A 16,921-nucleotide genomic window follows, 5' to 3' on the forward strand; every position below is an offset into this window, starting at 1 on the left:
TATGAGGATGTGATAATAAGAGTGAAAACTATAAGCAGATTAATCAAAATATTTTCTATAAAGATAGAATTATATCGAGGCTTAATTCTAAGTTCTTATCTTTCTATACTAATAATGGATAAACTTACTAGACACATTCAAGATACAGTATTGTGATGTATATTATTTATAGATAATATTATTTGATAGATGAGACACGTGAAGGAGTAAATGTTAAACTCAAATCTTGACGAGAAATGCTAGAAGTGAAATATTTTAGCCTTAGTAGAGTAAAGACAGAGTATATGGAATTTAAATAATTAACAATACGTAATGAGACAATTGTTAAGATAAGAGATGATGAATTATTTATAATTGAAAGTTTTAAATATTTAGGATCATTTTTATAAAAGAATAGGGGAATTGAGAAAGATTTTTTTACATATAATACAAATATGATAGTTGAAATAGAGAAAAATATCAAATGTCCTCTGTGAACGTAAAATACCTTTAAGATTTAAAGAAAAATTTTACACAAAAAATGACTAGACCTATTATATTGTATGGAACTGAATGTTAGATTATGACTCGAGCACATGAACATAAGATATAAGAATTACAAAAATAAAAATGTTAAAGTGGATATTTCAGACATATAAGAATGGATATGGATAAAATAATATATAAAAATATTAAAAAGAAAATTAAAATTATACCTATTAATAAAAAATTATAAAAGACACGTTTAAGATGATATAGATATATATCTAGATGATCAATAAATATTATAATTAAGATAATATAAAATTATAATACATATAAATTAAATGAAAAAGAAAAAATAAATAAAATTTAATTAATAATAATAAAATAAAATAAAATTTATTTAATTATATAAGTAATTGGAGATATATTTGAATTTATATAGTCACGTCGACGTCAAGGTGAGATAAGATTTAATAGTAGTGTTGTCGTCGTCTCAACATACTTCCCGGAGACTTCTTTTGCTTTGGCCCAGCATCGCCTCAAGGAGACGCGGCGCGGCCTCAATCCAAAGTCGGCTCCAGGCGCGTGATGCGCGTCCAGAAAGCAGACTTCACGGCCGTTAAAAACGAACGGATGTCGGAGGAGTTAACAAAAATATCTCCATTGCATCACTGCGGCGAGCCAACGGAAAGATAAACTCTCTCTCTCTCTCTCTTGATCGCCGGAAGCCCGCGTGCCGGCCACGGATGCTCACCGCTGACGCCATGCTCCGGTCGTCGAGGCTCGACTTTGGGGTGCCCCGGATCCGTCGCCCCAGAGGCGGATTTGGCGAGAGATTAGGGTTCCGGCGGCGATCCACTAGGCGGGAGCCGGGTACCGTCGGTGAAAAGGCTGGTTCCCTCCGCTGGATGACTTCCTGCTTCACGGATCCCGTGTCTAAGGGGAAAAAGATGGAGGCGGAGTCAGTCCGCGGCGGGGAGGACCTATGGGACGCCGAGTCGGCCGCGCAGCAGGGGGGTTTTCCCGAGCATCTAGTTGTGATGGTTAATGGCTTGGTCGGGAGGTAACTCGACTCCTTCTTGCAATTCCTGCCTCTTTCGATATCTTTCTGTAGTCCCATCCGCGGAGAAATTTTCACTTTCTTCCGATTGGTTGCAGCGCCGAAGACTGGAAGTTTGCTGCTGAACAGCTGGTCAAAAAACTTCCGGATAAAGTTATAGTCCACCGTGAGTTTTGCTATTGAACTTTTTTTTTTCCCATTGACTTCCCGATTTGCTAATCGTTTGATTCTTCCTATCCCTTGTTTTATTTGATATGAAGTTTGAAATATTAGGCAGAGGCTGATTCATGAAACACTCGGTGGAGTTAAAAGTCGTTTAATCATCAAAAATATATACATTAACTTGTGTTTGGTAAATCAAAAGTAAAAATGATGAAATAATTGAATGGAAAAGCAAACAACTACATGTGAATTTAGAAAGTAGTTTCTGTTATTTTCTTTCATGACTTTTCATCCGTGTCAGATTTTGTCATGCCCTGTACGATCTTTTAGTTTATTTCCTATTTTTTTGTGGACTTGAGTTTTTTCTGGACTTGAGTTCAATTTTGGTACTGCATGGCTTACACTTATCTAAGTCTAGAAAAGAATAGTTAGGCATTTACTAAGCCTGTAAGTTGAGATTAAATTGTAGAGAAGTTTTTAAGTTACCATCTTAGTTGATCACATGACATTCACTCCTTGTGTATCTTATCTAGCCATCATCCTCCTATTCCATTTGTGCAAGTATCACTTTTATGCTCAAATACCATAAAATACATCACATGTTGTGATCTAGTAGTAGAACACCATGTTTCAATGACTTCATGATCATGAGCCTTAAGCATTTTTTAAAGAAGTATGCCATGAATTATACTTCTTACAGAAAATACCACCAGCGTAGAAGATTCCATTATAAACCAAGGAAGAAACAAGAAGGATGGTATATCATTCAGGGAGGATGATGACTATGATTCTCTCCTCTCTAGGATGTTCAAACTATGGATTCTAGAACTTTTAACTATGGAGCAATATTTTGCCCTATGAAGGACAAATTTATAACTATGTGATTTGAGGGTTCATTTTTTGGTGTTGCATCAGTTGGTATTGGAGCTCAGTTTCAACTGTAGTGCTTAATTCTCGACCATTTGTCATCTGTTTGTGGATTTTCAATGCATTATTGTGCATCCACCCATCTACTACCTTCATGAAAATCCATTCACAACCACCAAGAGAAAAAAGGGCAAAAATCAGAAGAGCATCTTTTTATCCATATCGTCAAAAGGGTGCACCTCTTTTAAAAATTATCAAAACAATGCCCACCTATGTTTTTTTGCCCAAAATACCCCTCTACACTTTACATTAAAGTTGCTTTGTACAAAATACACCACCTTGGAGCTCCTTCATACAAAGCTGATCCAAGGTGGAGTTGCCTAGAATAGTTTTTGGTTAAAGCAGCTCTAAGCAGCTGCAAGGTGGAGTGTATAAGGGTATTTTAGAATTAAATTATGGGTAGGATGCTGCTTTTGATAAATTTTGAAAGAGGGACACCCTTTTAACGATATAGATAAAAAGGACGCTCTTTTGATTTTCTGCCAAAAACAAAATATCTATTTCACAGTTGTGCCTGGAAGCTATGTGCAAGCTGACAATGAACAAGGATCCGCTCCTTGTGTTCTATCACCACACTTGCATGCAACTGCATCCACAAATGATTGCATCCATCCATTGGCATCCACTAGCACTTGAGGACACACCTCTTGTGACGCCAACTTCCTTGCCTACTGCACTACACTGGTGATTACACTTGTTGCTGTTGAACACTCACATATCATGCCCTGCCTCTCAAGATCTTGCCTTAGTGCAGGTTGACAATGAAGAAGGATCTGCTCAAGATGACAATGACCAAGATCTGCTCTTTGTGTTCTATCATCGCACTTGCATGCAATTGCACCCACGGGTGGTTGCGTCCATCCATTGGTGCCTACTAGCGCTTGAGGCTGCAACTCTTGTGACACCAACTTCCTCGCCTACTGCACTACACTGGTGACTACACTTGTTGCCATTGAACGCCCACATATCATGCCCTACCTCTCAAGATCTTGCCTTGGTGCATAGAGAGCTATGCTCCTCTTCCCCAATGTTGGTAGAACCTACACCCTTCACTGCTATCAACCTTGCCTTTAAACTTCTTATACGGTCAACAGTAGACAACGAGTTCTTACCTATGCTTTTTTTGACAGCACCAACCACTGATCCGATGATGGCATTGCATCACTCCCCTCATCTTTTGCCTTCTCAAACTCCATCTCAAGCAGCCCTTCAGTGACCTCTTCGACATGATATTTATCGGTCACAAGAGTTGGAACCCCTCTTTGTTGCAATCAAAGCTATCAACTCCCATCTTTGTGTCTTCGGTTGCAAGAAGCCAAACAAGGCTGCTTTCATGATGAGGCTTCACCCATGATTAAAAAAAGGTGTGAAAAGTTGTCTGCGAAAGAAAATAATGAAAAAAAATAGTAACAAGCCAGTTAATGAAAATACAAAAGAAAAAAAATATTGTTGGATTCTTAAGAAAGGTGGAGGAAAGTTAAGGGTCTCTTCATTTTTGTGGAATCTAATACATGGTTGGGAATCACTACAACACCTATGGAAGAAGGTTTCCTCATTGCTAGAGGGAAAGATATCAAGTGCAACCCATCTCATCATATGAGCTTGACATGACATGAATCACATGACAACTTTAACCCCTGATGAGCACGACATGAATCACATTACAACTTTAACTTTTAACTGGTTTGCATCATTTTGGTATAAATGCATTTCCTCTCTAAAAATTGTCTAAATATAAATCCTTATATCAGTGGATTTTTCTCACAATTTTTTAAAATCATCATTCATTGCAAAAAATAACAATATCACTATGTTTATTAATTTTTTATTTGTTTGATTGTCATCCATCAAAGAAAATAATTACACCGTTGGCATCATTTTTTACTTGTATTTTAATTTATTTATCATCCATCCTATTTTCCCACATTATATTCATTGCATTGCTTTACTTAATCCATAAGAAGAAAAAGACTTATCTACCCTGCTTCACAACACTCCCCCTCAAGTTGAACATATATATCAAACATGTGGAGTTGCCATAGAATAGTTTTTGGTTAAAGCAGCTCTAAGCAGCTGCAAGGTGGAGTGAATAAGGGTATTTTAGAATTAAATTATGGGTAGGGTGCTGCTTTTGATAAATTTTGAAAGAGGGACACCCTTTTAACGATATAGATAAAAAGGACGCTCTTTTGATTTTCTGCCAAAAACAAAATATCTATTTCACAGTTGTGCCTGGAAGCTATGTGCAAGCTGACAATGAACAAGGATCCGCTCCTTGTGTTCTATCACCACACTTGCATGCAACTGCATCCACAAATGATTGCATCCATCCATTGGCATCCACTAGCACTTGAGGACACACCTCTTGTGACGCCAACTTCCTTGCCTACTGCACTACACTGGTGATTAAACTTGTTGCTGTTGAGCACTCACATATCATGCCCTGCCTCTCAAGATCTTGCCTTAGTGCAGGTTGACAATGAAGAAGGATCTGCTCAAGATGACAATGACCAAGATCTGCTCTTTGTGTTCTATCATCGCACTTGCATGCAATTGCACCCACGGGTGGTTGCGTCCATCCATTGGTGCCTACTAGCGCTTGAGGCTGCAACTCTTGTGACACCAACTTCCTCGCCTACTGCACTACACTGGTGACTACACTTGTTGCCATTGAACGCCCACATATCATGCCCTACCTCTCAAGATCTTGCCTTGGTGCATAGAGAGCTATGCTCCTCTTCCCCAATGTTGGTAGAACCTACACCCTTCACTGCTATCAACCTTGCCTTTAAACTTCTTATACGGTCAACAGTAGACAACGAGTTCTTACCTATGCTTTTTTTGACAGCACCAACCACTGATCCGATGATGGCATTGCATCACTCCCCTCATCTTTTGCCTTCTCAAACTCCATCTCAAGCAGCCCTTCAGTGACCTCTTCGACATGATATTTATCGGTCACAAGAGTTGGAGCCCCTCTTTGTTGCAATCAAAGCTATCAACTCCCATCTTTGTGTCTTCGGTTGCAAGAAGCCAAACAAGGCTGCTTTCATGATGAGGCTTCATCCATGATTAAAAAAAGGTGTGAAAAGTTGTCTGCGAAAGAAAATAATGAAAAAAAATAGTAACAAGCCAGTTAATGAAAATACAAAAGAAAAAAAAATATTGTTGGATTCTTAAGAAAGGTGGAGGAAAGTTAAGGGTCTCTTCATTTTTGTGGAATCTAATACATGGTTGGGAATCACTACAACACCTATGGAAGAAGGTTTCCTCATTGCTAGAGGGAAAGATATCAAGTGCAACCCATCTCATCATATGAGCTTGACATGACATGAATCACATGACAACTTTAACCCCTGATGAGCACGACATGAATCACATTACAACTTTAACTTTTAACTGGTTTGCATCATTTTGGTATAAATGCATTTCATCTCTAAAAATTGTCTAAATATAAATCCTTATATCAGTGGATTTTTCTCACAATTTTTTAAAATCATCATTCATTGCAAAAAATAACAATATCACTATGTTTATTAATTTTTTATTTGTTTGATTGTCATCCATCAAAGAAAATAATTACACCGTTGGCATCATTTTTTACTTGTATTTTAATTTATTTATCATCCATCCTATTTTCCCACATTATATTCATTGCATTGCTTTACTTTACTTTATAAGCATCATGACCCACAATATTTTAAAATCGACATGATGAGAAGAAATGCCATAACTACCACCAAATACTTGAGAGATGAGATACATAAATACCACTACCCTATGGAAGATAAGCTTAGATTTATAAAAACCAGAACGAATAATTCTAATAAGTTTACTGGATGTTTTCTTCATGCATTTAAATCTAGGAAAATCATATACATAATTCACAATGTCATTATCCCAAGCTCAACTAACATTTCTGAAAATAATAATCACTATAAGCCTAAACATATCTGGATAAAGACCTTGTTTTTGATGGGAAATATATCTTGATGCATTTCTTGATTGGTTAACGGAAATAGATAGTATTTTGACTTTTATAAGATGACCTCCATTGAATGGGTATAATGTCAAATCAATACTTAGTGAATTTGCTAGGAAATATTAGTGATATGTCAAAGACCATTGGATACCAATTCACACAAGAACTTATCACGTCATGAAATGAAAAAAAAATTGCTGAAAAAAATATGTCCCGCTGTATTTTAAAAGATGCCTAATAAGTATGTAAACACAGTATTTTTCCTTAATTAGTCGAAATTTGAAGACAACATCCAAAACTTCTAGTATACCTACAATTAAAGAACTTTTATTTGAAATGAAAGAGCTGAGCTGAAAGCCTCTGAATAACTTGATCTTAAGAAAGTTTTCAAATAATATTTTAGAAGAGCCCCTAATGACAACTTAGATGAATCCCTTGATGATGCCATATTAGAAGAACCTTTTGTTGACTTAAGTCTTAAGACAACAATCAGCGTGATGATGATGAGAATTTAAACTCACAATTATAACTCATTCATCATATTCAAAGAAGAGAAAAGGAAAACTAAATGACATGAACATGATAAACTATGAATGCAAGATATCAACTTAAAAATTGACATATTGACTAATACTTTCACTTGTATTTTTTCTTTTATAGTTACTACTTCAAATTTTGTCATCTTTTTGCGTTAGTTTCCTTATTTGCTCATATCTACTATACTAAGTGCTCCATGTTGCATATGAGAGATATATCTGTGTAGGAACAAAATTATATTGAGGAATGTTTATTATAACGTACCTAATGATACGATAAATTATTTGCTTGAATCCATAAATTTGAATTGTCACATGTGATCTAGTTTAGAAACCTTCATGCTTGATTTATTTAATGACATTGTGAGAAAAATATATTTTGATTGCTTATGTAATTTTTCAATACTAGTTTAATTTTCAAATTGCAAGATATGCTAATTTGTTAGGAGAAATTTAGTCTCCATTTGTTAAAGGTTGTACTTTTCCAAATTTGCTCTTTACCATTGTCACTTTCCCATCTTGTGATTGAGACATTCTTTTGTTTGTTGGAAAAGATGATCTAAAAGGAAGGACACAAAGTTAAAGCACAAAATGAGTAGCAAAGTGAATTGATTTCTTGCTTATTGGAATAAATGTCCAAAAAGGAAAAATAATGAAGAAACATCATTGAATTGGTGAAACAATTGTTCTTCCTTCTCTTGGAAAAGTAACCCAAGAAAGATGTAGAAGGTGTCAAATTCTATTAGGTGGGCAACAATGATATGAACAATGATTAAATTTTAATTTTGAATTTGTAGTTAATTTTGTTATTATCCTATTTTAGATGCTGAAGGATTGATAGCTTTTTATTTCATAGGAATTCTTTAAAATTGGTAGTAGTTTATTGAGTATCTTATGATTTGGTAGAAGCTATTAAGATTATTATGTTTCCCACTTGATAGTATTTCTTTTCTAGTTTAGTTGATATTGGGTCTATAAAAGTTCTCTTTGTATTAAACATTCTGGTTTCAAATAATCCTTGTGCTTCATTGAATTCATCCCAATTTTCTGTGATTTGAGGGTTCATTTTGGTGCTACATGACTTGATCCACCCAATCCCAAAAGTCTATAACATGGCAAAACTATCTTGATTCCTTAGCTTCTTCCATAATTTTATCTGCCAAACCCCTAGAATCCAACAAGACAACATATCACCTTCTAATGGGCCAACATTGATCTCCTTCATGTCGACCCTCATACATTCTACTGATAAGATATTTTTTCACCCCTAACTAGCCCATTTTTTGATTCATTCTTTTTTTTCTTTTTGGGGGTAGGCTAACTTAAAGGAGTGAGGATTTGATCAACTATTGCACAATCTATCTTTGATCCAGATCTAATCTCCTTTACAGATAGGCTTAGTCTCAGATGCTTTGAATCCTGTCGAAATCAGAGGCATGCTAGATTAATGTTGAGCGAACCTTATTAGGAGCATCACTAAGATTTCAGCTATGGAATATGAATTTTTTTTCATTAAAACAATTTGAAGTTAGCTATAGCCTTTACAGTTAGCAAAACCAAAATCCTGCAACATTAAACACCCAACTACTGTATATCTAGAATGTGAAGTATGAACTAGAAAATACATAATTAGCAATCATGAGGATCAATGGTGGTATTGCAAATGCAATTGTTTGCATTCAGGTACTATTAACTAAAAGGAGATCAATGGTGGTGGCGATATGTTACTTAAACATAAGCAAATGCAAATGTATGCTCGTCATGTGTTTTGATTTGGATCTATCAAAATAAACATGCTGTTCAAAAACTGATGTCTTAGCTTTGCCATTTCTTATCAGCATTTCTATATCTTAATGAGAGTAATTGATTTGCCTTTTGTCTTTCATCCAGGCAGTGGATGCAATTCTTCTAGACTAACATTTGATGGGGTTGATTTGATGGGTGATAGGCTAGCTGAAGAGGTAATTATTTATCTAACAGTTATTTTCGGATTCCCTCTTCACTTGTGAAAACTAGTGTTATTCTTGGTTCACTTCCATCTGCATATTTCATGTGATGATTTTCCCATGACCTACCAGGCAAACTGTGAATTGTACAACTTGTCAATTTCCTATATGAAATATGTGATCCTTGTTTTTTGATTGTAGGTTAAAACAGTTGTTAAGCAAAGAGGGGGTGTTCGCAAGATTTCATTTGTTGCTCACTCTTTGGGTGGCTTGGTAGCTAGATATGCTATAGGAAGGCTTTATGAACCTGTAACCAGTGCGGAATGTTCTCGTGGAACTACTGAAGAAAGTAAAGTCAAAGACATCTGCATGCTAGGAAGAATAGCAGGGTTGGAACCTATGAACTTTATAACATTTGCCTCGCCACATTTAGGTTCGAGAGGGCATAAACAAGTAGGTTATCTTCTTGCTTATAGTAAATTGTATTATTGGGCATCGCCTTCTACATATCAGTTAACATTCTCCTCCAGTTACTCTGTGTTTTGTATTTTGTGTGTTCATATTTACATCGCTGTTAATTCCGCATTCCAGCTTCCTTTTCTATGTGGGCTTCCATTTCTTGAACAAAGGGCATCTGAAACTGCACATTTCATAGTTGGGAGGACTGGGAAACATCTATTCCTAACAGATAAAGATGATGGAAAGCTGCCACTTCTCCTACGCATGGTTGATGATTGTGATGATATAAAATTCCGGTTTGACTTCTTCATTTTGTCTCTATGTTCTAAAGGTACAAGTTTCAAATTTGTGGTATTGAGTTCTTTTTTCTTATCAGGTCAGCTTTGCGCTGTTTTAAACGACGAGTTGCTTATGCCAATGCAAATTTTGATCGTATCCTATTAGTCACCATCAGTTTTACCCATTCTTTTTCCCACCTTTATACATAGTTCGCCAGTGTATCAATGCTTAACCTTTTAAAAAGATATGGTAGGATGGAGAACATCATCAATTCGGCATCAACGTGAATTACCAAAAGTAATACCTTTAATCTTTTAATTACTTTTGAATGATATTCTTTAAATCAATCTTGACATTTCTCTTTGTACTTGATGGTATTCTATTTCATCTGCTCCTTTCAGCATCATCTTCTTGTAGCGGACAAGAACTATCCTCACATTGTTTATGTGGACAAAGGAGATAAAATAAATACTCATAATGAGATGCCTATTGAGGCTCCAAAAGATGAGCTAGAAGGTAATGAAAGGGGAAGGCCTATATTTGATCCTTTTGTCTAAAATTTGTTATTACCAGTTGTATGCATTCTTTCTTATATACCCTTAAGCTTAGTATATATGGAGATTAAGTTCATCTATGTTTCCCATGCCATTTTGATTGTTATACATGTTTTAGGTTATCTATAGTTATAATTTTCTCGCATCAAGTTGGCTTCTAACTATCATATTAAAATATCCATTTCAAAAACATTGTTATATTTATGTAGATTCTCATCAACTTAACCTTGAAACTGACATGAGCACTGCTGTTGGAAGATTTGCTCATGTTTCGAAGTTAACAACTCTACTAGTTCAATGAAATTATCAAATAATGTAATAATCTCTTCTGGTTGCATCTTTTCTTTAACATCGTGACAATCCATCTCTATGTTTTGATCCTCTCATGAAAGATTAGATGAAAAAGAATATATATGACAACTTGATTATCAGTCTTGCTTTATTGCTTTAGTTGGAAAAATCCCCAGCTCAGTCATACTGGATAAGTTCATATGTGGCAAGAGGTTTTACTCTATGTTTTTTTCTGCAGTTAATCTGACCACCACAGTTTACCTTTTTTCTTTTCCAAGTGATCATATTCAATCCTAAAAGGAAATTTTTTTGATGTGGACCAGCTATGTTTAGGAAAACTTGCCTAATCTATATTATTAGCATATCCTATGATCTAAAGATGACCTCAATAGCGATATAGATGACCCTTGCCTAGGGTATTCTTAAAATATCCAGCAATGGTTATAGTTGTCTCTCAATGATCTTGATATGGAGACTCAAGAAATTGGTTGATTGCACTCGCCATAAATGAGATGTCAAGTATAATAATAAAATAGTTCAATTTACTAAGTAATTTCTAGTACTACCTAGATTAGATAATGACTCTTATCCTTGCATTGGTACGACATTTAGATTCATGAGAATGTCATGTATAGAATCTAGTGTATGAGATTCTTAAAGCATATTAACCACATAATTTCATTGTGAGATATAAATGTCTCATGGCAATCTTTTTGCTAAGAAAATGCTTCACATTACCCAAATTCTTAGTTTAAAAATGTTGAAGATATGCTATCAACTTCACGATTCCTGTAGTGTCATCACTAGTAATGTTAACGCCTCTACATACAGATTAACAAATATACATTTTCTAAATTAGCAGGATACTAATTATAAACTCGTTATGCATTTTCTTGCAATTTGGATTTGTGGTTACAAATTGTTGCATTTAGTTTTGTTTTCTTAGTTGTGATGTGAAATATGAATTATTTTATTGTCTTTACGTGTTTAGTGCTTACTTATCAATTATGACTGGTGTGTTTTTGATTGTAAACTTGTTTTGTTTTGATTGATTACTGATACAATTGTTTAATATTAGTCATTCTTAATTTAATTTATTTATCTTCTCTATTTTAATTTTATTTTAATGATTCTGACAACCTAGCTCCCACCTACCACCTAATGTTTTATTGATACTCATTAAAGATATCCCTACAACTTGCACACAATTTTGGATACTGAATGTGATTGCTTGTAATATGTTTTATTGAAAGGACTGAAATATAATTTTACGCAATCTTAGTACAAAAATAGGTGTAAATTATGGGGGTATCATTAAGAAAGTGAAGTAATGCTTACGTATGAACATGAAAGTTGATGAATCTCTATGGCATTGAATCATGTTTTGACCAAAATATGATTCTATTCCATAAAAAAAATTATTGTTTTTTATTCCCGTGTATTGAAAGTCAATGCCTAGATTTGTGTGTTGCTGCAGAGGAGATGATTAGAGGGCTTGCACAAGTACCCTGGGAGCGTGTTGATGTTAGCTTTCAGAAAAGCAGACAAAGATATGTTGCACACAATACGATCCAGGCATGGATTTTACTACTTTGTTTGCCATTCGCTTTACTAACAATATCTGATTAAAAATAATTTCCTGAATCAAGAGTGTGTCTTGACGCTTCCACTATATTAATATCTTGACACTAGAAACTCGACTTCACTTTGTTTATTCTGCAATTTGGGCAGCCTCAGTAGATCATCAATTCATGGTTTTTTTCGCAAGTTTGAAACCTTAGGATTTTCAGGATATATGCCATTGCATCACTCTGAATTCTGATTTCAAGTATATAAATGACAAAAGAAATGTCAGGAATACTATTCTTAGGTTGCTGTCACTTCATAATTCTGGTATCTTGTCCTTGTTACTTGTGGATTTCTATCTAAAAATAACTCCAACTGCTTTCATGCTTTATCACCTATAGGAGCTTGCTACACTTCTATAGTGATAATCTCTGTTTCTCTGTTCTGCTTAATTCATCCTTTCTTTCCCTTGAAGAGACGCTTTTATTGTAATGTTTGCTAAACTGAACTTTGTTTATTAATTTGTGTCCTTATCATCAATTCAGGTTACGCAAGTGTAGAGTGAAAATTTTCCTTGTGTTTTATTAATACTGTATGTATTAATTGCATCATTTCCAATATTGCGACTTTGTGTTCTTGTCCGTATAGTTGATATTCTGTATATTCTAAGATGCAGGTGAAGAGCTACTGGTTAAATTCTGATGGTGCAGATGTGATCTTCCATATGATAGACAATTTCCTCGTCTAACCCCTTCAATTTTGATGTTTTTTTTTCTTTTAGAAATTGGTGATCATTACCACATTGAAGCACAGCCAATTTTGTACATTCGTTCCACTTTGTTCATATGTAGTTCCATTCTATTGTATGGCTTATATAGCGTCCTTTTGTCAAAACATACTCGTGTGGTGGTGCATTTAGAAGTTGACCTTTTGTATGATTGCAACACAGTGCTGCAATCGATAAAAGCCCTGTTTAATCCTTCCTATCTTTTTTCTTCCTCAAAATTTGTCGATTAATGATAAATACTTGTACATTAAGTTCCTTTTGGATATTACGTCCTTGAAAGCATGTAAATTCATCAAGGCAAGGTGGTGACTATGCCAAATCTAAAATTTAGATGAAAATTGAAATGTTCGTCACCATATTTACCATTGGGAAAGAAAATAGGTGTCTGTACTCGTTGATGCTTATTTCCAAATTTGTTGTGTTTTTTGGTGTTATTGTTATCATGATGTTATTCTGGAATGATGTGCTAAAAACTATTTTGAATCCTGGCTTCTCAATGGTGCATTTGTTTGTAGTAGAAATCATTTATTTCTCAGAGATTCATCAAGAATCATCATAGAATATCTAGTGTTGGGTGTTTGTCTTGAACTTCTTAATTAAATAGTATATGGAGAAGGCAATTTCCCCCATTTCTGCTTTGAATAAAGTCGATTTAAAATTAGTTTTTTTTTTGTAAAAATAAAATTAGTCAATTGAGCAAATAAGAACTTGTAATTTGCCTTCAGAATTCCAAGTAGATCTTTGCTAGACAGTGAAATAAGACGCAGATCGTTATTTTACGTGAACATATAGTGTAGTTAGTTGCACGTCTAACTGAAACATGAGAAATAGAGATAAAAGTATTTTATTTAATAAGATAAATTTAAAAAGTAAATGAATAGATATATAACTTGGCATAGAAGTTAATGACGAAATAAAATCCACATAACCTGAGTTGTTTTATCTTATTGATCCTATAAATTATTAGAACTTTATTTTTCTCTTTTGCAAGGTTGATATTCTTTTACAAGCATGGAGGATCTCTTCCCATTTTCTTCATCTGATGAGTGGGCATGAAAGAGCTTTCGTATTTAAATACCAGCAGCACCTTAAAAGGCCAAAGAAGGTTTGTCTTTTCAACTCACTCAGTATGGCATTTACCAATAACAGACCCAGCAGAGGCACACATCCCATGATTCTGGCCACCCATCCCATGATTCTGGCCTTGTCAAACATCCAAGAACAACAGTAGCAGAAACTGTTGGTGGCCAGACTGTTGCACGCAGCTCTTGTCCGATAAATCAACTCCCCAAAACAAGAGGCAAACTGGCAGAGCATGCATCGTCTTATCACTGTTTCTACAATCTCTCTCACCCCATCATTCATGATTCATCCTCATCGATCACCACCACCACCACCACCATTGTCAGCCATACACCACCACCCTCCGTCGACAGTACGAATATGGCGCCTTTTGCATCTTCTTTCGTATCGTGAAGCATGCCACACAACACGCTAAACATCTTTATCTTTCTTTCCCTCCTCAGGAATACAGCCATGCATCCCTGTGAAGCATGCAATTGTACCAATTTGTTCTCAGATCACCATCCTTGTGAGGCATCATGCATGGCAGGAGCCATGAGCTCTGTTGCAGCACAACGCTACAAATATGAGACTCCATCACATGACCAGAGCTGCCTTTTTAGTATCATCATCCATCCACACTCTCCCCCACCTTCTTTCAAATGCACATACGCTTCTCTCTTGATTCCGAGTAAATCTATCGCAAACCCAACCGACCAAATCCAAGGAAAGAAGAAAAGGAAAGCACACGCGATGAATGTTTCAGTACAAGAACGAAAAGGCAGGCCATGGTGATGTAAACAGAGATCGAGTGGAATTATTTTTGGTAGAAAATCCATTGCTTAGGAACTCGAGATCAAAGAAATTAAAAGAAAGAGGAAACAAAATGCTAGCTTAAAACAGGATAAAAATGGCACCTTTCCTCTTCTATCGGCTGTGTTTGGTGCGATAGAACAGCTAGCAAGGAAGGTCGGGTCGGGTAAAAATGGCGTCTATGTTCTTTGCCCACCGGCGGAGACCTCCCGTCGCTGCGTCTTGGGGTTTGATGTGTCCCCGCCGGCCCCGGTCAGATTGGATCATGGGTGGGCGGATGAGGTCAAGGAGGAAGGCTGGTTGTTTGTGATGAAAGGGTGCTGGAGGAGTTGGATGGCCTTGAGGCGCTGCGCAGGATCCTTCTGGAGGCAGCGGGAGATGAAGTCTCGGAAGTCGGGCGAGGCGGTGGGCGGCGCCTGTGGAGGATCAGCGTAGCAGATGGCGCACATGAGAGAGGCCCAGTCGCCCTGCCGCCCGAGGTTCTCGCCGAAGGGGAAGCGGCCGAGGTAGAACTCGAGGATGCTGAGGCCGAAGCTCCAGATGTCGCCGGCGTAGCCGTCGTAAACGCCGTGGTTGAGATCGGTGTTGATCCTCTCGGGGCTCATATAGGCGATGGTGCCGACGGAGGAGTTGCAGGGGTCCATGGTCTGCGCCAGGATGCGGCTGACGCCGAAGTCGGCGATCTTGACGCGGCGGCCGGAGTCGATGAGAAGATTGGAGGGCTTGATGTCGCGGTGGACGATCCTCCTCCGGTGGAGGTAGGCGAGGCCCGCGAGAACCTGGCGCGCGACTTCGGCCAGGAAGGGCTCGGAGGCGATGCGGCAGCCCTCCAGAGAGCCGCCGTCCATGAACTCGAGCAGGATCTGGATCTCGCCGCCGTGGTCATACATGGCGAGGCACCGGACCACGAAGGGGTTGTCAGCAGTTCGGAGGATCTTGATCTCTTGCAGGATCTGGCGTCGTACCGCCTCCTCGTGGTTGCCATAGATGACCTTGAGGGCGTAGTCGCGGCCGGTGGGGCGGTGCCGGACCATCCAAACGGTGCCGCCGCTGCCGCTGCCGATCCGGCGGAGGCGCTCGAGGTCGGAGAAGCTAGGCGGCTGGGAGGACGAGGAGCAGGGAGGGGCGAGGGAGGTGGCGGCGGAAGAGGCTCCGACGGTGGAGGGGGCGGAGGGGGGCGGTAGGGGAAGGGGAACCGCTAGGAAGGAGTCGCGCTGCGGGAGGGGCAGCGTTAGGTCTGGCCGGCGGCGAGGCCGGTTCACGTTGCCGGGTTGAGCCGGCCGGAAGGGGGCTGGACCGGGCCTCATGGTAGAGTAAGGAGCAAGAAAGAAAGAAAGAACGCAGATGAGAAAAGGAAACAGAAGAGGAAGCGGCTTCAAATAATAGAAGAAGTCATCTAGAGATAGAGAGAGAAAAATAGAGGAATTTAAATGATTGGCAAATCCATATTATTATTTTTATTAATAATAAATTATTAGCAATATATAACTATAATTAGGTAAAAAAATAAAAGCAAATTCCAGAAGAGTCTGGAAGAGATTAACCTTTTGTCCAATTGGTGCTCGGTCAGTCGATCACTTGAAAACTTTAAAAAGTAAAAAAAAAAAAAACACATTCTCAATTATCTTCATCTTAATCGTGTAGTATTGTTTTCATCTTCACTTAAACTTAGTGCTCCCATTCCTGTTCTTCTGAATTCATTAAACTTAGTTTTCTAATCGGTTTCTATCATTTTCAGCAGACTTTCAGAATAGTTCATGCCAGTAGTTGTATCAACATGTACCACTCGTTTCGACATCAGTGAGCAGGTGGGATATCTATGTTCTATCTTGGTTTCTTCTTTGCCGTCTGTCTAAGTGTATATTGGCAACTTCATTTTTCTTTATCTAGTCCATCGTTCCTTCCAGGTCGGCAACCTCAATTAAGCGTGTGCGGTCCCTAACCGCATTAGCACATATGCAAGGTGCTTGACAGCTCGTGCACCCGGAGTATTCAATATTCTAAGCACCTCGACTCATTAACTCAGGTGACT

At 37.5% G+C, this 16,921-nt stretch overlaps 2 protein-coding genes across 5 annotated transcripts; one reads left to right on the forward strand and one right to left on the reverse strand.

Moving 5' to 3' along the window:
* The first annotated feature begins 1,016 nt into the window (after positions 1 to 1,016).
* On the forward strand, positions 1,017 to 13,505 carry LOC141835751 (putative lipase ROG1). Of its 4 annotated transcripts, XM_074723128.1 has the most exons (11): positions 1,017 to 1,528; positions 1,624 to 1,691; positions 9,023 to 9,093; positions 9,280 to 9,531; positions 9,670 to 9,833; positions 9,914 to 9,969; positions 10,061 to 10,113; positions 10,218 to 10,332; positions 12,139 to 12,236; positions 12,773 to 12,819; positions 12,904 to 12,960. In XM_074723128.1, exons 1-10 carry the CDS (start codon positions 1,212 to 1,214, stop codon positions 12,785 to 12,787), a joined length of 1,209 nt encoding a protein of 402 aa, XP_074579229.1. In that variant the 5' UTR covers positions 1,017 to 1,211; the 3' UTR covers positions 12,788 to 12,819; positions 12,904 to 12,960. The 4 variants fall into 4 exon arrangements, 3 of the variants coding, with proteins under 3 accessions (XP_074579229.1, XP_074579228.1, XP_074579227.1); XR_012602416.1 differs by having other exon boundaries at positions 12,139 to 12,819; XM_074723127.1 differs by having other exon boundaries at positions 12,773 to 13,505.
* A 762-nt stretch (positions 13,506 to 14,267) lies between these two features.
* LOC141836210 (mitogen-activated protein kinase kinase 5-like) lies at positions 14,268 to 16,196 on the reverse strand. Its single transcript, XM_074723646.1, has one exon. The coding sequence runs from the start codon at positions 16,194 to 16,196 to the stop codon at positions 15,153 to 15,155; it is 1,044 nt and encodes a 347-aa protein (XP_074579747.1). The 3' UTR covers positions 14,268 to 15,152.
* Between the last annotated feature and the right edge of the window lie 725 nt (positions 16,197 to 16,921).

This window comes from Curcuma longa, chromosome 10 (assembly GCF_044706935.1).
Source record: "Curcuma longa cultivar G26 ecotype Majalengka, Jawa Barat chromosome 10, ITB_CL_G26_1.1, whole genome shotgun sequence".
NCBI lineage: Eukaryota > Viridiplantae > Streptophyta > Magnoliopsida > Zingiberales > Zingiberaceae > Curcuma > Curcuma longa.